At 37.3% G+C, this 26159-nt stretch overlaps 1 protein-coding gene across 1 annotated transcript in view; it reads left to right on the top strand.

The window, feature by feature from the left end:
- The window catches only part of LOC132924119 (uncharacterized), a 52188-nt gene that overhangs the window by 16729 nt on the left and 9300 nt on the right, over positions 1-26159 (top strand). The window contains exons 3-9 of the mRNA XM_060988220.1: positions 9700-9748; positions 12436-12693; positions 12816-12876; positions 16071-16204; positions 21530-21871; positions 24538-24660; positions 25048-25359. Coding sequence (XP_060844203.1) covers positions 9700-9748; positions 12436-12693; positions 12816-12876; positions 16071-16204; positions 21530-21871; positions 24538-24660; positions 25048-25359 — 1279 coding nt within the window. The remainder of the gene's footprint in view (positions 1-9699; positions 9749-12435; positions 12694-12815; positions 12877-16070; positions 16205-21529; positions 21872-24537; positions 24661-25047; positions 25360-26159) is intronic.

The raw sequence follows: 26159 nt of genomic DNA on the forward strand, positions 1-26159 counted from the left end.
TAATCCCCTCGCCACGACCGGACGCTCATTTATTGACCAACGACGATCGATACATCTCGATCGATACGATAACGACCATGACGACGACGACCACGATGACGATTATAACAATAAATTGTAATAAATAATAACAATAATAATAATAGCCCGTCGTGTACCGTACATAATACCTATAGTATATAAATATAAAATACATAATATTGTATACAATTTATTTTATTATAGTGAAATAATATCGTGGACCGTTGTCGACCGACTGCGGCGAATTGTTTTAACCGGCGGCGGACGGTTTGACACATAAACACACGTGGCGCGCATAAAGAACTTTCCGAGAACCGTCAATATATTATAATAATATAATATATTACCACTACGATATTTTTGTGTCAATGATATTATACGTATTATGCGTGTGTCTGTGTGTGTTGAGCTGCTGCAAGTTAGGTATACCCCGCTGCTGTTCCGCTGCCGATGTGACTGCGCTCGCTCGCGCGTGATTTGAATATTCAAATGTCCTATAATAGTATATAATACTATTGGAATTTATACATATCGAATACATAATAATAATATTATAATGTATAATATCATAGTACCCATTCGAATTTATATAAATAACGCTCGTATGTGTACGCGTGTACGCGTGTGTGTGTGTGTGTGTATACAACCACGACGTACCTAATAACAAACGCAGCATTTCTAAAAAATGTATATATTTATTTCGGTTTTTTATTTTATTTTCAATGACCGCCTGTACACACCTGTCGCCGCCACTACAATGCCGGCGACGACGACTATACGACGACAACGATTTATCGTACGATTCGATTCGATTTCGGTATTTCTCGTCTCGTTTTTTTTTATTTTTTAATAATACTCGTCGTCTTGGTCGCCGCCGAGGTATTTCTTCCGATTATATTTTTCGTTAATTGGCTCGGGTCTCATGCCGCGCGCGTTAGTCGTCGGCGGCGGCGAAACGAGCTGGCAGACCGGTTGCCGCCGTCGTCCTCTCTTCCGTTCGCGGTCTCTCTCCTTGTCGCTCTTACCGTTTCTCGTTCACTCCCTCAATCACTCTCTCTCAGTCTCTCTCTCTCTCGTACGTACACTATCTGACCGCCGCGGTCTAGCCGTTTTTAATTTATATACACATACGCTGGTGCAGGCGGCGACGATATGCGGCGGGGTAATACCACCGTGGTCGCAGTCGTACGGCAGCAGCAGCAGTCGATTAAAAGCCCACCCTTAATTAAAAAAAACGAAAAACACGATCCCGCTGAAACGTCTCCTCGACCTATAGGAGGCCTGTCACGTGTGTCCGGTGCACACCGGTCACCGATCGCGGTGCGGGTGGTGGGGCGTGTACGGCGGGCAGGAGAGAGTCACCTGCGACGACGATTGCGACGACGACCGTATAAATAATATAATGAATACAGATAGAGGTAGAGTAATAATAATAAAATTATCCAATTTTTGTCGTTTATGCGGCGGTGAAGGTTGTCGGGTCAATACGATCGCCGCCGCAGCCGCCCCGAATTAAAAACATTAAGTTTTAATGACCTGGAACGCGTATATAGTCGCGTTTACGCGTCATTGTCTGGTTGTTGTTTTTACTGGCGGCGGCGGCCGTGATGATGATGGATACAAATATTTTTGTCGCCGCCGCCGACGTCCACGCATGCCGCACTGCCGCCGTTAATTGGGTTTTTTCTCGCGCGCGCGTGCGCTAGGCGGCTGCGGGCAGCGCAACAGCAACGGCAACGCATGAGAGACGAGACGACACCGCCGCGCTGCATACCTGTTCCGCCGTTGGTGATGCGGTGTTGTGCAGGTTATAATAATAATATGGCGGGCAGTCGGAATTCCGCCGGTGGTGGTGGTGGTGCGCGGTAAAAAACCACTGCAGTATTTTCCGATTAATTAGTGAATACCGCAACGACCGTAGTACGACGACCAACTCTCGTCGGCTTTTCGCCGCGCGTCTAACGGCCAACGCCGCTTTTTAAGCGTGTGCCGTCGGTCAGTGTTTAACCCCCTCACACGGTCGTATAGTATAGTAGTCATTATAAAAAGGTATATTATTATATATACCTATATGTAACCTACTCGTTATTTTCATTATAATTTCCGTTTGTAGCAGTTCCATATAAAAACATATAATATATTTCTACAGTATATATATTAAACCTATATATTATATATATGATAAATAATAATATATGATGTGTAACAACGTACAGATCTATAATAGCGCGCACTGCAAAGGGTTAGTGGTTTTCCGCTACGCGTGTGTGATGTAAAGTGCGTCGTATACCACCGCAGTGTATTAAAATATACGCGTATTATAACGCGCGGCGCGTGCCACTCCACCGCCCTTGCATCGATGACCGCAGATTTTTTTTTTTGCGCGCGACATGTGCGACGGCTGCGTCGGCCGCGGGAAAGGGGGTCAGAAGGGCATATATGTATATATATATAATAATACATTGGTTAATGACGCGAGCGACCCCGCTGGATTATCGTTCGACTATATATTGTTTTGTAGATTTTTTTTCTTTTTACGACTCCCCCGCGGCAGTATATACGTATACACACATATAATATACATTATAATATATATAGTTATAATGCGCGTACACAGTGATGACCGGCGCACTTGACTATCGACGCGCCGCACTTTGCGCAGCAGTTTTTTTGACTATTGTCGTCCCTCGCTCAGGGATGGCACCGCGCGTATAGTCGACGACGTCGTACACGTTGCATTATATTATATTATATTGTGTATGTTATATAATATATATGAATGGCGCGCGAAACAATACAGCGATAATTTCGTCGATCTCGTCCCTCGGTCATCTGTCGGTTGGATTTTTTTCCACTGTTAATCCATACCGCCAACAGCTGTTGCTGTATCACACAAACCGCAAACAACACTATATATTATTATATTATTCTACATATATTATAATAATATATAATAATAATAACACTGCACGACGTGTACGACCGCGCACGTGTGACGACTGTCCCGCCGCCTTAATAATTATCATTGTTTTTTTTTTCACCACCGCTGAACACATTTTGTCATACGTTCTATATTATAATATCAAGATATTATACATAATAATAATAATATATTATAATAAATTACAACATGCGTCATATTATCTTCATGCATATTTATATACACATATATACATATTAATATAAACGTTGCGCGGGTGCTAACGTGTGTGCAGTGTGTGTGTTGTCACATAATATAATGTCCAATGACATAATGAGAGCGCGCGCGCGAGGTCGATACTTTTGTCTATAGGTTTTTTTAACCGTTCGTAAAAAAACAAAATCGTTTTTTCTTTAAATTTTTTACGTCGCCGTCGTTTCGGCTGCGGCCCCTTGCCGAGAGTGACGTATGCCGCGTGCAGCATCCGTGTGTCGCGATGCCTCCGCTGACGCACCGCTCCCGCGCGTCCGCCCATCGGCGTTTTGCCGCCGCCGCCGACGCAGCTCGCGTCAACAAAAGCCCGACACGCTGCAGATGAGACGGTGGCGTCTCCGCGGGCTCCGGATTCGTCGTCGTCGCACGGACGGCGGCGCCACCGTGTCGTCGTCCGGCGCCACGTACGCCGCTGTCGCCACTTAACCATATTACGGCGACTGTCGAGCTATATGAGACCTGAACGGCTATTATAAGTAAAGCGTATACATTACCACGAGTATTAGAAACAACATTTGACCCCGCGGCGGTCGATTGAATCGTCGTCGACAGAATAAATATACGGTGCGGGATAATATACAACAATATACGGCGGCGGCGCATTTTTTTCCGCTCATTTTTTTTACCGCGGCGGGGTTGGGTGAGGTGACCGCGTTTCTTTTATTCATAGGCCGTACGACGACCACGACGGCCGACAGACACTCGTCGTCGTCGTCGTCGTCGTCTTAGTGGTGATGGCGATGGTGATGGTGGCGTGGTGGTAGTGGTGGTGGCGCCACCACCGCACGCCGGACCCGCCGCCGCACTTTTTTTCTCGGTACGCTACGTGCGCGCACGCACGCGGTACCGACTGCGGCCGCCGTTACGTACTCGGACGTGGCCGTCGCGCGTATTGTACCGTCGTCGTACACAATATATTCCCGGTAACGAATATACGCGAACTCGCGAGCGCGCGCGCGCGCGCGTTCGCGTAATAAATCAATCAAAACCGGGACGGCGGCGGCAACGTGATTGCTGGATAACCCCTCCGGCGGTGGTACTGCGCCGCGATCTCCTCCTACGCACACGTTAGCGTCGTTGTCGCAGTCGTTGTCTTTCTGCCGTCGTTCCGTGGCAGCTATTATTATTCTTATTCTTCTTGTTATTATATTATATTCCATTGCCGTAATTACCGTTCCACCGCGTTAGCTGAGTAACGCGAGCGCGCGCGAGCACTATATACCACTAAAACCGTATATATACTATTACGTTTTATGTACTTGCAACAGTGTTGTTGAATTCAGCGATCGATTTATAGTATATGTACGCATAGGTACGTCAGTATATGATATTTCATTTTATTATAGTCGTCGATATACGAAACTTGGCCGCCGAAGACGTGCCGGACGCGTTACTTCGGACGTTATCAACAACGAGATTGTATTTAGGTATACCATATCGTATTATTGTTATTACGTATAATATACAATAATTGGTATACCCGGTTTACGGGCATCAGCGATTTCGATGACACTCCGTCGTCTTAGAGACCACTCATCACACCGTGCGGTGGAGTATATATATTATTATAAACGGCGTCATTTACTTATTTTCATCGTCGACAGACGCGTCGTGCATACTTTTGATTACTGCAGTTATGGGCGTTATAGTTATCGTAGAATACACGCCGTCAATATTAAACCATCAACGGATTGTTCGTCAATCATTAACCGGTGTGAAATTTTAATATACGATTATTTATAAACAATGTAAATAACAACAAAAGTACGTACGATACAATTAAAAATCAAAAAAATTCGACACTAGTGTAGAATAGTGCTGCTGCGATTAGATATAATATGCACGTCTGGATTAACAAAACCAAACTACACATACTAAAAACAAAACATATTTATCGAAGTTTATATACCTACGTCCAATGAATTATAAATATGTTTTTAAATTCTTATATATACTCGAGAGTTGTGACTGATATAGTGTGATAGTTAATTGATATTCGACAGTACTGTGAGGGAAACTAGTTTAAAGGAAATAAAAACACCTGTATTGTAGACCAGTTAAATAATTACAGTATAATGTTAATATAAAGATCAATATTTGAAATAAAACGATTAAATTATTATACATATACGTCATGTACATTTGGAATTTATAATTGAAAAGTATTATTTCCCTATTTTGAATCACGTAGGTGTATAATTGACATCACATTTTCATATGATGCTTTAAAACATAATATTATCATTAACCACAATACAGTTAATTTGTCCAACTAAATTAGCTCAATAATATAATTTGTTTTATATTTTCAATTATTCTGAACTGTTTATAGGACCATCTGCACGGAATAAAATTTAAAAGTGTTTAATCTCACAGGGTTGATCGCTTGTATAAAATATATTAATTAAGTAGAAGGCAGATGGTCACCCGGTGGAACACTGTGAGGCGGAAGTTAAATTAATTGGTCTGGTTTGAAAGTTATATGGTATTTTATGATTTCAGAAAAAATATTATAATCGAAATGAAAAAAAAACATAAATTGGGCTATAGATTAATATTAAAATATTATTAACTACGTTATTATACTACTTTGTTTAGTAGTATAGTTGTATTATAGTAGATGATTATTTTATTGTGAATTAGCTATTTTTATTTTAAGAACAAATATTATCCAAAATCAAAATAAATCATTAATAAATATGATTTTAAACGTCAAAAACAGTTGTATATAAAAAAATTGTCTGTATAATAATGAATATCGGCGACGGCAAAGAAATAAACGACCACAGATAATAACAAGTATTCATAATATTGTAATAGAATGATGATGATCAACCGTGCAGGCGTATAATATATAATATAACATATGTATTATAATATGTATTTAATATAATGTATACCTATTCAAAATATCATAATAGCTTTTATTTGGTAGTTTTCGCATTAAACGAGGAGTTTAATTGTCTTGATAACTTTTATCTTTATGAACCTATGTGACGGCAGCTCAAAACAAATATTATCCAAATCGTTTCATAAAATTCTGGTATAGGGCCGACGAAAACAATTCGACATTCGCACAAAATATAACAATGATCATTTTGTACTATATAGTAACAATAATTTATAGACATATTGTGTACTCGTGCGGCATATATACAATTTAAGATGTCCATTTATTATATAGTATTAATTTAAGGTGATCATACGCATCGTTTGAAGTAGCATTGTCTTTTTTAGAGCATCATATATAGCCTTGGCTCGACAAATTTTAAACAGAACGCTTTGTGTTCGGCTTCTAGAAGATATAGTCCCGTTTTGACCAAATATTTCCTCTATATTATTACAGGTATGTGCGTGAAAGACTAAGTCTTTCAGATAGTATAGTCATTAGTCAATGATAGCTATTCAGTTATTTCGTATTGAGTGAAATCCTTCGAACAAGATCTGTGTATTTTATACATTTGTCGTCCATAAATATGTATATATTATAGCGTTGAAAAAAAGTTCTCGGACCCTTGTTTCCCAGCCCTCCTGGGATCATTCATAATTATTAATTATATATAAATAAGTATGTACGTGAGCCACCGTAGTCGACAAAAACTTGTTATATTCAAACACCCTATAGAGTTGATTAGTTGAATTATACGTGTATAGAACACACCAGTCACCATACGACAATTATTATACTTTTCCCTGCAAGGAGTAAAAACATAACCTGTTTGGTCATAAAGAATGGAATCGTGGACAAAAAACGAGCGGAAACTGAGTTTTTCGTTGTGTAATATCGAAAAGTTGTTGCCATATATATATATATATATATATATATATATATAAGGCTCTGCATTTTTACTCGATGAAACTGAAAATCGTCATCATCATCCAATATTGCATCAGTGAAAAACACGTGAATTCGCGGAGTACAAGAGTCACAGACCGTAGTTGTGGACGTCTCAAACGATAGGGGAGGGGTCACTTAACTTATGCATAATATATACCGCAATAATATATATATATATATGTCGTCCGCGAATCTTACAAACCGATAATTGCGGTTCCGTCACACGAACGCACGTGCGGTCGTCGCATGCGACGGATGATGACTTATTTCGGCAATACCGTCATGCAAAGCGGAAGCGCCCGCTGCCGTGTTAAGTCGGATAGCCTTATGTATTTACAATCTCGTTAGTGAGTTCGCCCGCCGCCGCTGCCGCCGTCGTCGGATCTCTTAATTTCCTCGTTGCGCGCGAACGGGCCGCTCCGCGGTGATTACTCGCGAGTCGTCGTTTATCATATCTCGGCGTCGTTAAACTGCCGCCGCCAGCTCAGACAATATAATAATAATAATAATAATAATGGATATTAGGTCCTGCCGCGGCCGTGCGCGCGGTGGGCTCGTATTCGCCGGACGGCCTGGCCGCGCGCTGCAGCACCCGCCGCGCGCGCACACAATATAATATAATACAGTCGTCCGCAACCGGGCAATTAGTCCGCGGCGTGTACCGCAGTCGTTAGCGTAGTATATATGTGTGTACCGCGTAGAGCGGTGGCGTGACGTAGCGGAAAAACGCCGCCGTCGCGGCTTTATTATTATTATTATTATTATTATTATGATTGTTGCACCGCTGCGGTGACCGGTCGGGCACGCACGCGTCCTACGCGCCGGTGACGCGGCGGAAAAACGGCGGCGGCGGCGGCGGTGGACGGGTTATGGCTTATTTAGCCGAAACCGCCGAAGTATGTGATTGTGATGACGTGACGGTTTCTTTTCGGCCGGCGACGGTATATGTATGGGCTCGTAAACTGCTGTACGCCCGTAATCGGCATTTTTTGTCAACCAGTCCTTATACGTGCTCGGTGGAAAACTAAGGATGCGTGTATGCCCATCATATTATATTTTACCTATAATATATTATTTTAGATGCAAATTTACTATGGTATATGATGTTGTCGGTTGAAAATCTTTCGCCCCATAAACCGACTACGGCGCGTATACGCATCATAGAATATATACGAGTTTCAATCAATATAATTCTCCGGTCTTTTTCGACCGATGCCGATATAGAGATGTGTAGTATTATATATAGTGCGACAAATGTGACCTTTATAAACATAAATTCAATCGAAATAACAATTAATAATATACAGAAATGAAATAAGTTTGAAATTTAAAATTACCGGTTTCTATAAATAAACCTTCCAAGTTTAAAGTTACCGTATAATATTAGATCCACAAACCGTTATCACTACGATAATAATATGATGAATATATCTCTAAGATGCTGTAGGTACATAATCCGAAACATTACGTCTCCTCGCCACACTTTGCTGCAGAGTTGCGATTGCAACTGAGAACTATATATAGGAACTAGAAAAAGAAAAACGGTTACGATCTGCGTCATCTGCAGTCGCTGCATGCAAGTACCTATACATCGATCGTTGTTACTCGTAACGACGTTACGATGTATATACGTTCCGGAGTCGCGGTGGACCCTATATACCGCCCGCGGTATAACATGTACGCGGTGGTTACCGCGGTGCAGCAAATTGTGCGCGGACCGTTTATAATATTATATATAGGTAGAAATCGTGTCTGCCGTGACAGCGGTGCAGTGGTTCGCGTAGGAGTCGGTCGTCGTACTTTTTTTTTTATGGCGTACACAATATTATAATAATATAATATACCTATATAGGTGTATGTGTGTATGTCGCAGTGTTGTTATAATATCTCGTGTGTTTATAGGTATATACCAGTACGCGCGTATATACTCCTCTGGTTGCGGTTTCTCTGGTCGCGCCGTCCGCGATGATGATTTATCGTCGGGCAAGCGCGCGCGCGCTCGCTCGACTCTGCGGCGACCATCGTCGTCTCGACGACGACAAATATCGTACACGGTCTCGGCGGCGGTCTATGGCGAGGGGGGTGGGTGACGAGTGGGGGTGCAAATACATCGTACGCGAATGTACGTACGTGCAGCAGTGCACACTTGTATGTATATTGTATATTATTGTATGTGCACACACACACACAAACGGAGAAAGAATGTAAAAATGAGCGTACTCAGCGGACATTTCGTTCGTGCGCGTGCGCGTGTCCACTGCGTATAACATAACTGCAGCAACAACGTCGCCGACGACGATAATAATAAAATATATAAAATACGTTATTTATCGCGGTTCTCGCTGCGCCGGGGTCGTGTATCGGCATACGGTCATATCGAGCTCGGGAGATGATTTCGAAAATCTTCATACATAGGCGAGGCAATAATTATAACGCCGTCCGCCGACGACGCTAACAATACGATGATCGTCGTTTGTTAATTGTAAACACATATTATTATAACCTCTGCGAGAGCATTATATAGTAATATACTATTGTCGTGTACCGAGAATGTTATTATTATTATTATATTATAGTATAATATATGCGTATTTTATGTCGTCATATAATAGTGGTTTTATTGGAATCGTTTTTTTTTCTGTTTCAGAGATCGTTTACGTTGGTATTGCAAGCGATGGACTACAACAATTACACGGGTAAGCGGCCGTTATAATATTAATAATAAGCAATAACAATAATAATTAGAAACTACCACATTATTATATTATTATAGTCTATATTATTATTATATACTCGTACACACACGGCAATAATAATAATCGTATAATACAGGTATACGAACGATCGTGGTATGTCGCGAGCGCGCGAGACATAAAACGATATAATGTCACATATAATAATAATAATAATGTATAATATATAAATATATCGTTATTATTAATATATTATTATTGTCGTCGTCGTCGTCGTTGTCGTCATTGTATATATATATATATATATGGCTCGACGTGACCGGCCAATATAATATACACAGTACACACGATACGCCCACGCACAACGCGCAGCATATACACATATACATACGCACAATGCGAACGAGTTTGGTGTAATCGTCGTCGACCCTCGTCAATACTACTCGCGCGCACATATAACATAATATCATATGGGATGATCGAAGACCTATAATATACTATATATTATTATATTGTTGTAGTTGTTGTTGTTGTTGTTGTTGTTGTCGATGTTGTCCGGTTGTCGGATTATGTGTGTGTGTGTATATATCATATCCTATATTGTACGCATTATTGATATCGGGACTGCGGTGGGTAAGCGCATCACAACTACAACAATCGTCGTAGCAGTCGTTTCGTCGCGGTATGGTATTGCGGCGGCGGCGGCGGCGTCACGTCCCATTCCGCTGGGGCCACATACGCGGTGTGCCGCGGCCGCGTATACGGCCGACGACGACGACGACGGCAACGAGATGATATTGTCGTATAATATTACCATCATCGTCGGGTACTCATGATACAACTACTACTACAACTCGTAGTACTTATACAATACAATATGATATTATTATCATTATTATACACTCCGGACGCTATATATATATTATATTATGTTATTATTATTATTATTACTTATAGCTATAATAATAATAATAATAATATATATATAATAAGACAGTGTTCAATACGATTCCAATTTCCAATTCCGTGTAGGAATGCGGCGGCGGCGGGACGGTTATATTACTATTGTTGTTGTTGTTGTGTTGTTATTATTACTATATTACACTACTGCAGTGCCTCTATCATCTATATAGGTACGACTATTGAAGATTTGTCGTAGTATATTCTTTTTGTTTTCACACACATTTATATAATAATAATAATAATAATAATATAATGTGATGTATATCGTTCGTCCGTCCGTCCGTCTGTACGTATGTGTGTGTGTGTGTGTGTGTGATTGTGACGACGACGCCTATTGTTATACACCTACCTACGGCGGAGAGATAAACGCGCGTGAACAACGGAACGGAGGAAAAAAAAGGGTAGCCAAGGCGAAACGCCTAAGAAACGGACAGAGGAGAATAGAAGAAGAAATAAAAAATCGTCTCAATCAATTCCACGCGCGTCGTTGTTATACTATTGTTGAGCGCAGGCGCGTGCGTGTGTGTGTGTGTTGGCCGCTGCAACTATTATATATTATATTATTATTATTATTATATAGGTACAACATAATAATAATAATAATATACAACATACAGCTGAGAGCGGCAGGCACCGAATCGAATCGGCGGCGCGGTACCGGCTTTTCGTCCGGTGGCCGCAGCGGCCGAGTTGAAATCGTCCGCGACACGGAAAAATAATAATAATATAAAAAGGAAAAAAAAACAGTCGATTCCGTAACACAGAAATAATAGGATTAACCATAATTGTATAATTATTACTGTTCGTAACAGCTATACAATTTATATCTTTTGCCGGTTTACGAAAACATCGTTATTTAGTCAAATGATTATAGAGTAATTCCGATTAGAAACTATAACCGGCAACCACGTTATTAACTTAATTTGACCGATTAAAATAATTAATAAACATAATATAAAATATAATATAGACATATTATGTAAGCATCACAGACATAATATAACAATAATTCGGACAACCTATTAAGTAGGTGTTTACTATAAAATCATAATCATTTAATTGCATTCTAATAATCTCACTTAGTATAAAAAATAATCGTTCTTCTATAATATTATATATAACATATTTATATATATATAGTGTTTTACTTAACGTTGCTAACTATTTTTTTTCCCCGTGTGAATAAATTTATGCGAAGGATTTTATCCGGTTGACGGTCTTGACGTAGATACAATTAATTGATCAGACGTCGCGGTATTAAAATATACGTAATATTATGCTTGTCCAAGTGTTTATAATACTTTCGTTTTAGTAATGGCGGTGTATTACCGAAAGTATTTTCCTATCTATGAAATAAATGATAAAATATGTTTACTTGAGTATAAGTACCTATCTATATATTAGGTATAAATAATATTATTATTACATGACAAGAACTATACTTAAACATTTAAGAAACATAAAAAACTAAACCCTTTTATACTCTTTTTATCTTTATACTTTTATCTGACTTAAAAAAAAGTCGAAGGCCTAAGTCGTGCTCTCAAGTATCCTCCAAAAGATTTATTAAATGGTCTGCACAAATTGTATGTAAATTTAGAACGTCGTGAACTATAAAATAATTACTATAGTCGTGCAATAATAAACATATAAAACAGTTAAACCTATATTGAAACACTTTTATTATCAAGTTGTAACTCATCGTTTAATGATGTGTATTTCTACAGGCTTGACGTCCGTTATCGAAGAGGCCACGTATTCCGGTATCCTGTTGCCCGGAAATGAGTGGAAAGCTTTGTCGTACCTGGGCCATACCGCTCGCATGGCGTACCGAGTGCGCGTTAGGTGCGATCGCAACTACTACGGACAGAATTGCACAAAACTCTGCAAGCCCCGTGACGATAGGTTCGGCCATTATACGTGCGGTGACACAGACGGTCGGAAAGAGTGCATACCCGGTTGGCAGGGAGATACGTGCGACATAGGCAAGTGCCTTGATTTACTTATATTTACTTCCTCACCGCGCTCATATTATTTATGAACGATTCACTATTTAGTGTTAATTTAATAATAATAATCACATTTTTTTAAAAATATTTATTTACAGCCGTGTGCAAGACCGGATGCCATCCCGCACACGGAAAGTGCGAGTCTCCCGGAGATTGCGAGTAAGTATATATTATTATAGTTATACAGTAGTCGTTATACATATACACTTATAATTATATCGAAAAAACCTACGCGTGGTTATTAAATATAATATAATATATTACTATACATAATATACGACGATGTTGACGATGACGACGACCTCGATTTTCGGTGTGCTGCCGTCAATGCGTCGCCGTTAATGATAACAGTTATATTATAGTCGATAATGAGGCGTCGACGATAATACAGCACTATGGAAAGAGGATATAAAACGGTTCACCGGCAATAGTTGTTCGGCCATCGACTTAAAATACAAAGGTTGCGCAACTAGATATGTGACAGAGTGATCGCCGAAATGAATCCTGTAGCGTATATCCTCTTCCCGTTAGGGTTATCGCTATCATAGTACGAGTACCTATATGGCTATATATTATTATAAGGATTATATATCAAATCTATATTTATACCGATCGCTATATATCGTAAAACTTCAGTATTTCAAACATTTTGTCGGTAAAATTGAACAGTCATTTTTGTAAGATTCTTCATCGTGAACACTGTAGTATAGCTACCTGAAGAATAAAGCTTATAGTTACTAATCTTGTAATTTATTGCCGCACCACAGGCTCCTCACTGTTGCGCACATGCATCTAAACGATGAGATGACAATAAAGACCACCCTTAGTATAATGGGTACCCATTGACAATCAGTGCCGCACTGTATTATAGTACCATCTCGGCTAAAACGTATGGCATGTATTTCCGTGCATGGACGTGTAACGGGTTAGAAAACCATTCATGATTCGTGAAGTGGAACGTTATTCGTTATATTCGCATAAATCAATATAAGTACTTTTAATGGAATTCCAGAAAAATATTATTTGTTCGCTTCGACATTGACCCTTGGCGTTAACCCTTATTATTATATTGAAATATCTGTACCTAACACACTATATAAATAAATGCCGCTGTATTGTTGCGGCGCGTAGATCCGCATTGGTGTTTGCGTAACAAACTATATACCTGTATAGGAAGTGGGTGGTTTAAATCCCGCAGTTACCCCATCGACAAGACATAACACATAAGGCTAAAAACAAATTTATCAAATTCGACATTCGTATAGGTATGTCCAAAACGAATTCGGGGCACCTCTCAAGCCCCTTCTCCTCTACCTCGGCAAGTCGTATCTGTTGTCCGCCGCCGGACTCATCATCGCGTATTCGAATCATGAAAACCACCGTGTGGGCATATATATAATATAATATTATATCGTAAACACGACGCCGTACAGTCAACCGGCGGTACGGTTTCGTCGTCGTTGGACTCTGGCCAGCGCACAGTCCGGCGGCCCGCCACCCTCGCTCGTTCGGGGGGCCCGGGGAGGCGGGGGCGTGGGAAACAACGGCGAGTTTTCGAGAGTTATCGCAGCGGGCTCGGTCGCTCGCCGTCGCCATCGTCGACGTCCTCGCTGTGGTCGTCGGCGGGGGAGTACGCCGGCCGAATTTTAATAAACGCATCGGCGGCGGCGGAATTTCGTCGTGTAGTCTGCAAGCCCCGTATAGTTCTCACACAACGGCGTCCGATGAATACGAAATGCGTGCATATAACGTATGGTATGGATGATGCAGGCGGCGGCGGTCACTGCGCTGCGCGTGAGACTATAATATTATTTTTATTAATTAATTCGATACGATATCATTCCCCGAATATAATATTGTATAATATTATTATATTATTATTATAATATGCCTACTCGTGACACCGCGGTCGCGCGTTTCTCACAAATCCGCTGATTTGAAATTCGTCAATAAAACACTGCAGCCAAGCCCAACGCGACGACTATAATAAAGATAAAATACCAATATTATTATCATTAATGTCATATTTTTTTATATGGGTATAGTACCTTTGACAATAATAGTCGTCGTTGAAAATTTGTGCGTAAGCCCTCATTTTTCGCTTAGAATCTGTAGATATAGATTGTTGGTACTTGGATTTTATTCGCATAATCCTATAAAGTTACGTATATCGAGTCCGGTATGGTGCATAATAATAACTTTATCATCCACCGTATTGATTATACAGCTTATAGAAGTACGATAATAACAATATGATGTTTGTATTATTATGAAAAAGGAAAAAATGTTGGCTGAACGCAATTTTTTTGGTGTAGATGTTTAAAAAAATAATTACCTTGAATACATAATAATATATATCATTGAAATCTTAAAATAATAGTTTCTCTGCTTCTATACAAATATGTTAAAATTAAGAAATTAATTTAAGTTGGAACAATATAATATGTAGTATTTAACTTAACAACAATAACATATTTAATAAAAAAAATTAAAGTAAAGTTGAACGGTTTGAATAGCTATTTTTTATATGATTTTGATATAGTTTGCAATAAATTCAGTTGTAATAGTTTTCTCATAATCAAATTCAAGCCTAGAGCATTTTATATGATTATGTATGACAATTATAATTGTATGGTCGAATCGTGAGTGACCTTCTCCTTTTTAATCATGTCAACAACTAATAATTAAATGAACTCATTTTTTGCCGTTACGAAACATTTTGTGTACCTTTTTAATTTGATTTTTAAATAAACAAATGTAACGAAAATATTAATTAAAAAGTCGAAGAATATGGTTATATCATAGGTATATTAATAATTGGTTTATTTATTTATTTTAATTTACATGGAAATTATTGGGAAGAGAACAATTTTTTTTCATGTCATTCTTCTATATTAACTTCATACAATTATTTATATACATTGTAATCCTATTCATTTTTGTAATATTATAAATTATAACAATTATAAATTGTTGTTTAAAAATATGCGTGTTAAATTAGTTATAGGTACCTATACTAGGTATATTTTATATTTTGTAAATAAATAAAACTGTAATCGGTTAGTGTGAATAAATGTTAGTTTAAAAAAATTCTCATATTTGAATAATCTTTTGTAATTTATAGATATTAAAATCGATTGCTCTAATTAGTTAATAGGTAATGTAAAACTCGTGACTAGCACACAATTATCACGATTCATCAATTGGATGTTATATTTTTGTTTATTTTACTTCCAAACACGATGGTATATCTTAGTTGTTGGTTGTCGTTATAATATTTACTATTAATTACAAATTTGTAAATTTTTAAATTTGTGTATTTATACAAATATTTTTGTTTAAAAAAAAAATAGGTGCCGGAAAGGTTGGCAGGGTGAGTTGTGCGATCAGTGTATGACATATCCTGGATGCAAGCACGGATATTGTAACGGAACTTCTTGGCAGTGCATATGCGATGTAAACTGGGGAGGCATTTTATGCGATCAAGGTAAGTGTTTCGAAATTAATATTTTATGAAGAGTAAATGCATGTAACATTATACCGTATATTCGTATGTATATTTAAGACGTATTATGTTTGTTACACTCATAATAAAGCAATTCAATATTATCATTTATTTGAAATATTATATTATTCAGTTTAATTTTGAGAACTGTGTCCAACATTATGTCGCTGTAAGATAGTATTGTTGATAAACATAAATTCTATATAGTTCTAAGAATTCTGATATTTTGACATACAAACGGTGCTGCCGTGCTGGGGGTTGGCCATTATGATTTATATAGGTATTGGGCGATGCGCGACGCCGTGACGCTAACAACCTGTTCGCCATTAATCCTTTATTAGGGTTCGGCTATTATACTTAGTACGAATATTTTATACTTTGGATATTATCATTTTATGAAAGGTAAATTATTGGCGCCAAAGGAAATGCTTGACTGGACCTTATAATATCTTAATCTATATATCTGTCACCGCGCGGGCATAAATATTTTCGCTTCTTATTCAGAAATCAAAATCATGACCAAGAAATCAATACAAACGTTAGTTCCAACTCTCAACGATGATATTATATACCTGTACTTCTATATATATATATATATATAGTATCTTCTTTATCGATTGTGAGTCATAGTGCGGTATTTGGATTATTTTTACCCATTCATTTAATTAAAAGAATGTGTACAAGACATTTTATCTCGCATGCTTCGTATTTTTAACATGGAATTATTTTTGCGTTACGTACTGGTTTTTTTTTATTGTATCGTAAATCTATTAAACTGCATATTTTTTAGTGCATTTTCTATCGAATATATAAAGATATAGGTGTGTACACTTTTGATTTTATTTTTTTTTTATTGATGCTTTTTAACATTCACAGCCCTGATTATTATTGTTTTTATTGAAATCGATCTCAAGGCGGTGACTATTATATTACTGCAGATAGATAGTATATATGTATACTTAGTCCATTCGCCGATAGTGACGATTTTTTTTTTTTAATGATTAGTGGTGCGTATCGAATCACCTACCGCGCGGCGGCAATTTCGATGGTTTTCAATCGACAGCTTGGTTCGATAAAAAAAATGTGTACCTATAATCTAAATGTATATATAAAAGTCAGATGGAATAATAATAATAAAACGACGGTGATGGTTGTGGCGATGCTGGGAGGGTTTGGGGACGCCTCGAGCTCATAAAAATTATAATCCGTTCCGCGCGACGATTGTTGTCCTCGTCGTCATTTTTCGTTACGCGCGTTTCGTATTATAATATAAACGTTGGATTTTTTTATGGGCATTTTTAACTATCGAGTAGTATTGGTGAGCTCATGTAATAATCGCGCACCACTCTGCTTCAGAAAAAAAACTTATATTTAGAAATGTAGTATCTGCAAGCGACATTTAATTTCTTTACTTACCAATAATTATTTAACATACCCTTAAATTAATGTAGTAATATGCTTCGTCAAAAAACTCATAAAATTATCACATTTAATAATATAATAATATAATCATAAACATTTTTTTTTTCGTTTCCTATTATTCGTTTATAATGCACCGTATAAAATATGTGTTATATATTTAAAAAAAATATATATAGTACATATTTTATTAACAATATAATACATAATATAACTCGTATATTATAATATAATATTAATGTATTATAGTACTCGCAGTGTACATGACGGTGGTGGTACCGCACGATTGACTTTTTACAATAAAAATAATATACATATGTATCGTACATAATATATTATTCATACACATTTATATATCTATAATGATGTTTGAAAGTTTTTTTATTATTTTTTTTTAGTATTAGTCGTTTGGTATGGTAGATGAGGAGGGACCGAGTTATAGTTATTGCTGTCGATAACCATTGTTATTATTATTATATTGATCACATAATTTGCGATCATCGATCAATCGACTTCGTGTCGCCGCGTATTTTATTGCCATCGCTAAATTATTATTATTCGACTACTGCCGTATACTATGAAATAATAAATATTATATTTTTTTAAATTATATTATTAATTTTATTATACTATACCTAATATTTAAAATTAATTTATTATTACGTAACTATTAAAATATTATCATCACACAATCAATCCAAAGCAAAATAATATTTTTATATCTTGACCATTATTAAGTTGTAATTTGTATGCTTAATTATAATTTACAATATTTTTCATAATTAAAAAGTAATTGTTCATTAGATATATTTGATTTTTTATGATTGGTAAAAATATTTTTGAAACATGATGGTATTTCAAATGCTAATGTATGCTATATTGCAATATAAAACATACATTATAGGCACACATTTTATCGTCGGAAACACACTTAAATTATTTCGGGGATAAAAGTTCTTCTCTCTTTCTTTAATTGTACTAAACAATAGGACTTATTAGAATAAAAGTATAAGTAATAGTATAAGTGATCCTAAAATTTGACAACTATATTTTGATTAGTAGAAGAACTTAATTTCTTCATTCATAAATATCGTACTCTATTTACTAAATATAAATCACTGATAACATTTTGAATAATAAATATTTATTGTACAATGTTAATACATTCTATCATTATGATAATATAAACAGTAAATCGTAAATAAAATTAAGGATAGGTATCTAGTTTGATATTTCGCTGTTGTAACGTCAGTTGTTACGCTGTTATATATAATTATAATAGTTTATAGTAAATATATTTACTATATATCTATATTATTATAGTTATTATAATTATTACATATATATAAATAAATATAGAAGACAACTCAGACCTTTTTAGTCGCGAATTCTCGATAGAATGAAATATGAATAAGGTCAACGTCAAGATATAGGCGCCAACTATCGTGCGAAGTATAACAATAATAATAATAATAAAGTGCTTCATGGTCTCGGTATAATTATATACCTATAATATTATTACAGAACTTATAATATATGTATAGTACTTTTCACGTATATGTGTTTCGTGCAAGAAATAGTTTATCGGAGTAAAGTATATTTTTTAAATTATTATTTATTAAATATTATTTTATAACGATTTAAAGAAATTTAGAAACTTTAAAGTGTACATAGTTATTTGTTACAAATTTTGGGATATTTAATAATTATTTTGCTTCTTTATTCTACTAATTAATTAGTTTCCATTATAATAGTTCTTTTTAATTTACAATGTATATCATATTATGATGAAACACTGTACAACAATAATAATGTATTATATATTATAATAATAAAAAAAAAAAATACTTGGATGGAAAAAATTATTGCCGTGTGACTATATAGTATATACGTATTTACCATTGTCGATAGATAAAAAACATTCCGGTATTATATTCCTCCTTATGCAGTCAGAACATCGTGTTTATCAGGTATTTTATCTTTATTTCTTTTTTTTATCGTGGTTATTTCAGTAATTTAATTTAAAATAATGATATAAAGTATAAAAAAAATAGTAAAAATAAACAATTGTATTGTATAAAAAAAAAAAAAAAACATTTGATTTAATTAATTATTTATTTATTTCCTTACACATTTTGAAGAAAAATGGTTTAGGTTTTATTTATGTTTAGGAGCGTGTTTCACCATTTTTTAGTATCATAGTATATATTATTATTAATGCAACGATGTGTTAAAATATTCGTTATGATATCATTATTGTTCCGTCGCGGCGGTGTCGTGGTTCCGCGCGATAGTATAGTGTTTACCATAATTTGTTATAAATGTATAATTACATTTCCGTTTCCGTCGTTAGCTAAAACACCAAAACTGCTTTTTAATTTTAATTATATACTACATAAATAGTCGATTATCAGTGGAAGACAATGTTTTATAGTATACGCTAATGAAATAATAATATACATTATCGTACGTAATAATATGATGATAATAATAATACTGTATTAATATTATTATTTGTGCCGTTGTCCCGCGGGCCCAAAGCAACACTGTCGCTTTCGACGGCGGCGTCGCGCGGCCGTTGCGTATATACGCGCACACCGCGAATTCCGATAGGGCCCGCGAGCGCGCGCGCGTAAAAATCCGTCAGTCGGTCGCGCCCGCCACTGCCGCCGCGCATTAATCAAAACAGCAGTGCCGTGTAATATAATAATAACAGTGACTGCCGCGCAACACACATTATAATGTTATTATTATTATTATTATTATTATTATTAATACGCACGACGCGCGACGGTTAGGTTTTTCGACTTGCTCGCACACGGGTCCACCTATCCCATACACGGCGCGTATAAGCACATAATATTATTTATATATATATATATATATGTCGGTCCACCTACTTGCATGTGTACGCGTATGTATAATAATATTATAGTTAGGTATGTATAAGCCGTATTTGCTCGCGCCGCGCCGCCTCGCGGGTAATAATCACGCGCGCGCGTAATCGTATTCTGGGACGGTCAGATCACGATTCTACGGCCGCCGCCGCCGCCGTCGTCGTCGTTGCACAACGGCGGCGGGGAGCAGAGTCGCACGCCGCCACCGCCTCATGGTTTTAGAAAACTCGTTTTCATCGGCGGCAGCGGCTTAGCGATCGGAGAGACCCCGGCGAACGGTCGCGCGCGAGCCCGCACATTATCTATAGGTATGGTTGTTATTACACCGCTCTGCAACTGAGTATATTAAATTATTACTCGTCGACGAATTGATCACACGGACATAGCGGATAGCGTATATGTGTATATACATACATATTAAAAAAAAAGAAACACTAACCCGCCCTGCTTCCGCCCCGCCACCGTCGCCACTACCACACGGCCACTACACCACCACCCCGCCACTACCGCGCGCCGAAACAACAACAACAACAACAACAACTACCTGCACGCACCCGCCGTGATATCGTTGTAATTACAATAATCTGAATCGTCGTTGTCGATGTGTATAGTCGTCGTCGTCGTCGTCGTCGTACTCTCGTAATATATATATTATACACCGCACCGAAAAATACCGTGTCTAGTGCCGCACAACGTATAATAATATCATCGTACCTACCTACCTACCGATTATACGCGCCGAGCCGTCCCTCTATTACTTATCGCCGTCGTGTCCGGCAACACCCCAACCGCCGCAGTTACATATTATACCGCTATACCGTGCCACGGCCGCCGAGCTCCGGGTGAACGTCGCGGCGCAGCACGCGAGCGGCCGAGCCGAAAAACCCGCGTGCGCCCGTTGCACGTACACCGGCTAATGTTATACTATACGATTTTATGCGTTGTTGCCTATCACTGCCGTTGCCTGAACGCGTTATATTTTCTGTTTCAGACTTGAACTACTGCGGCACCCACGAACCGTGTCTGAACGGAGGGACGTGCAAGAGCACAGCCCCGGACCGGTACACGTGCACGTGTCCCGAAGGGTTCGGGGGCGCCAACTGCGACGTGGTGCTGAACCCTTGCGCCACCGAGCCGTGTGCCAACGGCGGAAAATGCCGTACCGTGGACGCGGTCACCGCGTCCGTCGGCGGTGCCGGTGGAGCCGGATCGGGTCCTGTGGCCGGCGGTGCGCCGATGTTCGGCTCCGCTGCTCAACCTGCGCCACTGTTAGTGCCCAAGCAGTTCCACTGCGATTGTCGGCCCGGCTGGATGGGCAGCACCTGCAATACAGGTATATACAATATTTTATTTACTTCCATCATATCTATGTTTAAACCGATCTACACTGTGTATCGTGGAGATTTGACAATTTTACATTAGAATTACATTCCAACGTGTCAGATCATTGTGATATACATCACTCTGTATATTTCGTATTGCTACGGTTAGGTAACCTTAAAAAATTCTATTCGTGTTTTTCGGAGATTTTAACTTTTTCTAAAACCATGGTCGGTGGTCTCTGTTTAGTTGCTCGAGGTAAAATAAACAAATTATTACATGTTTGATATCATTGTAGTTTATATTATACTTAGACAACACTTCAAATATTATTCATTTCCAAAGTAACTTAATATAATAAAATAATAAAAACATTCAAAATGTCTACGCGGGTAATCTATTAGCAATAGTATAGTATACTAATATGCCATACAAAAGTAATAAATATTTTGAATTTATTTACTAGGTATATAATAATATTTAATAATATCGTATTATGTCAACTTTATGGCTTAACTTTTTAATTTAATTTAATAAAAAATATTTGCTTGAAAAATGTAAAACATGGTTTTTTTGGAACATAAGTTATAAATTGTATTTTGTATTAATGAAATGCATTTAATATGCTAATCTCACTAATAGAAATAAAGGATTATTTATATGCAAATACTTAAATAACAACGTAATCAATTGGATCTATAATTTCTAGTAACTGGCAATTAATTTATGCATTTTTACCTGCAGAATCTATATTTATTTAATTGGATATAAATGGGTACTATTTTCGAGTTAAGGTTAAAATGAGTTTATTTTTATTTTCATGGTAACTGACCAAAGAAGGATCTATTAAAATTATTAAGTGAAAAAAAATGTACTTTAGGAGCTTCCTGTATATATAATTATATTTGTTTGTAATTAATATAATAGGTATATAGCGTGTTTTAATGTTTACCCATATGGAAATGGTAGTATGAGACACTTATATATTTGAATGTTTCATTCGCTGGCCGCTGCAGAAGTGTAAATATACACGATAGGTACTATACTACACTAGTTCACCGTATTGATATAGTTGGTTGTTTTCTATAGCACTATTGTCTACTATTGTCTATATTATTATGTACACAGATATACTACACACTGCAGGTTTGTTTTCTCAGTATGTACCTATTATATAGACATGAGATAAAATAAGAGCAATATCTACTATTGATTTAAATTAGTAAATATGTATATTTAACATGAGTAGTAAATTTAATATAATATTTATTAGAGTTAATTGACCCTCAATTATCGGATTTAATAATGAGAATATTATCTGAGAAAGATAATCTTTCGTTCATTTTTTTTTTTTTTTTGATATCTTAATTTTAAAACGAGGTATTTCCAATTCCAATAGGATATTAGTTTATTAAAATAAGCAATTAACTTACTTAAAATATATATATATATATATAGGAAAAAACTAAAGACTGATCACAGATAAAATATGTTCTCGTCATATTTAAATTTTATAACAGGTCAATTAACTCTAATATATACCTAATATATTAATCATAAAAAATATACAATATTGTAGTTCTGGTTCTACTGCATGTAACGATATGATCGAGACGAGATGCGTTAGAACAAAACAGCAGTGTGTTTGTATAATGTGTTATCTTAAGTAATCGCCGTGATTATATGACGTGTGCGAATATCTTTAGAAAACGCCTCGGCAGTAGTCGAGAGACTTTAACGACGAGTGCCCGATGAGCTGTCGGATGCTACGTAGTTATGAGTGAGGAGGTAAGGGGGTGCTATCTTCGAGTGGGTACTCGTCTACGATTTTTGTCGTCGTCCGACGTGTATGCGCGTATACTTACGGATAGTGGCTCGGTGGGCGGCGAGGGGTTCTAGCCGCCACTGCACGACGATGACGAATTATTATTTAAATCACGCGTGATATTATTATTCAAAATTCCAATTCCGAAGTTATTACATGCGCGCGCGCGCGCGTGCACAAAGAGAAAGGACTTGTCGTTGACGATTTGTTGTTTGTTTGTTTGTTTGTTGGTTGGTTTGTTGCGTGTGTGTCGTCCCGAGACGTCGTTATTGTTATTATGGTAAACACGCGGGGCCAAGAGTACCACCGCTGTTTTATCCGCAAAGTCATTACAGCGTCGGCGGCAGCAGCGGTGATATGTACGTCGCGCGCCCACGTTATTAAACCATATATACGAAGTTATGGTGGTAGCATCGGCGACAGTGATGATGACGACGATGACATTTCGGTATGTCACATGTGCATCGTGTTATAATTACGACGACTGTATACTATGATGATGACCAGAGAAAAATAATATTATGTATATACATATAAAAAAAAAAAAATACGTTTCGACGTTTTGTTTTATCTCAGTTCTATAGGAGGTAGGTGTAAGTAGTTCGGCGGGGAAAGTGGATCCAAAAGGGGTTAAGAGGCGGTCGACGACTCAAGCAGGTACGGCACGTGTGCTGTGCTGTAAATTTGAACGATAATCATATTATATAATAATATTCTGGGTAAAGTCTAAACAGCATCGCCTCATCGGGTTCAGGGACATATTATTAATATTAACGCGATATTAAAATTTATAATCTGTACTCTTTTATACGAAAATGTGCAGTCATTTAAAGTTTTTGTTATGTGGTCCACAGAAATCGATGAGTGTGCCACTCAACCACCCCGGTGTCTGAACGGAGGATCGTGCATTGACCTGGTGGCCGACTGGCGTTGCGCGTGTGCGGACGATCGTTGGCGTGGTCGTCGATGCGAAATAGGTATGTTTATATATCATAATATTATGACGTTAACAAGGTGTACACAGTGGCGTAACAAACTTGGAAGTTTTCAGAGGCTAATATCCCACCCATCCACCTACCCATAACCCGATAAAGGAATTTATTGTCATATTTATTTTGTATATAATTGTCGTAGTAAATAGTAAAATACTAGTTATAATAAGTAGTAATTAAGTAGTAAAATACTAAACCATTACTGTTTGCTCATTATTCACACAATCACCTTCCATTAATAACCACAAAGGTGGTTGCTTCTTGATAATACTTTTCACAGCATCACTGTGTATACAATAATAATGACAACTATTCCAAGCCTTTGCTTACCGTTTGTTGATCTTAAAAACAACATAAACTTTTGTATCGTAGACGTGGACGAATGTGAGCGACAGCATAGAGAACGACAGACTGCGGTAATTGAGCAGCAGTGTGGTCCGAATGCCGTGCCGTGCAAAACGACTGGTGGCGGAAGTAACGTCGCTGCGACCACAGAATGTGTATGTCGAAGGGGTTGGACGACGGCAGCGGCGATGACGGCTTCTAGAGATGGCCACAATGGTACTTTGGCATGCACCGTGAACGTGGACGATTGCGCCGGACCAGACGTGAAATGTGCCAATGGCGGAACTTGCTTGGACTTGATCGGAGGGTACGCATGTGCGTGTCCGGTCGGCTTTACTGGTTAGTAATATAATATAATAAATAATAAGTTAGTAGGTAGCTAGAGTTTGAAATTCCTTAATACTATAGTATTTTGATATTAAATGAATATTTAAGTTTATAGTTTATAATTCATATTATATGTAAAATTCTACCCACCGTGGTGAATGAAAAGAATACATTTTATAAATATATCTATGTTATATAGAAAATAGGTACTATAAGAATGCTATATAATACTCAGTATTGTGATAATAATGTCAAAGGGAGGCTTGTTTGTCATAATGGGTTTTAAGGGGCCAGATATAGGCAAATTATTTTGCAATGCAGTTTGGGCGGTTCACTGGTTTGCGTAAAAGCAATCAATTGTTGGCGTGTATGTAACGTGATTCGCGAGGGCGTGGATCTAACACGTAACCCTGAACAATAAAACAGCCAATACTTGTTCACACGCAAACTTAAGTAGTAGCAGCATACGAATAATAAATAAAATCGCAGTGTGATGAAAATTGTTAAAAACAATTTTGCAATAATAATGTCATAAACCAAGAGATTGTTGCGGGTACAAATTGTTGTACCAGTTAAAATTTATTACTCTTAGTTTCTATTATAACTACACAATATGCCGTGTTTTTCGTTTATGTAATATGCGTGACCACTTTGCCGGATAGAAAGAGTGCCTCATAGATCAATTAGGCATTAACAAAACATAGTTTATATTCTTGTTATTATAGAGCAATATGATTTATTAATTTATAATATAATCCACGAAATCTGATGAAAAAATTGATTTAGTTATTATCTGGATAGTTATAAATTTA

This window comes from Rhopalosiphum padi, chromosome 3 (assembly GCF_020882245.1).
Source record: "Rhopalosiphum padi isolate XX-2018 chromosome 3, ASM2088224v1, whole genome shotgun sequence".
Taxonomy (NCBI): domain Eukaryota; kingdom Metazoa; phylum Arthropoda; class Insecta; order Hemiptera; family Aphididae; genus Rhopalosiphum; species Rhopalosiphum padi.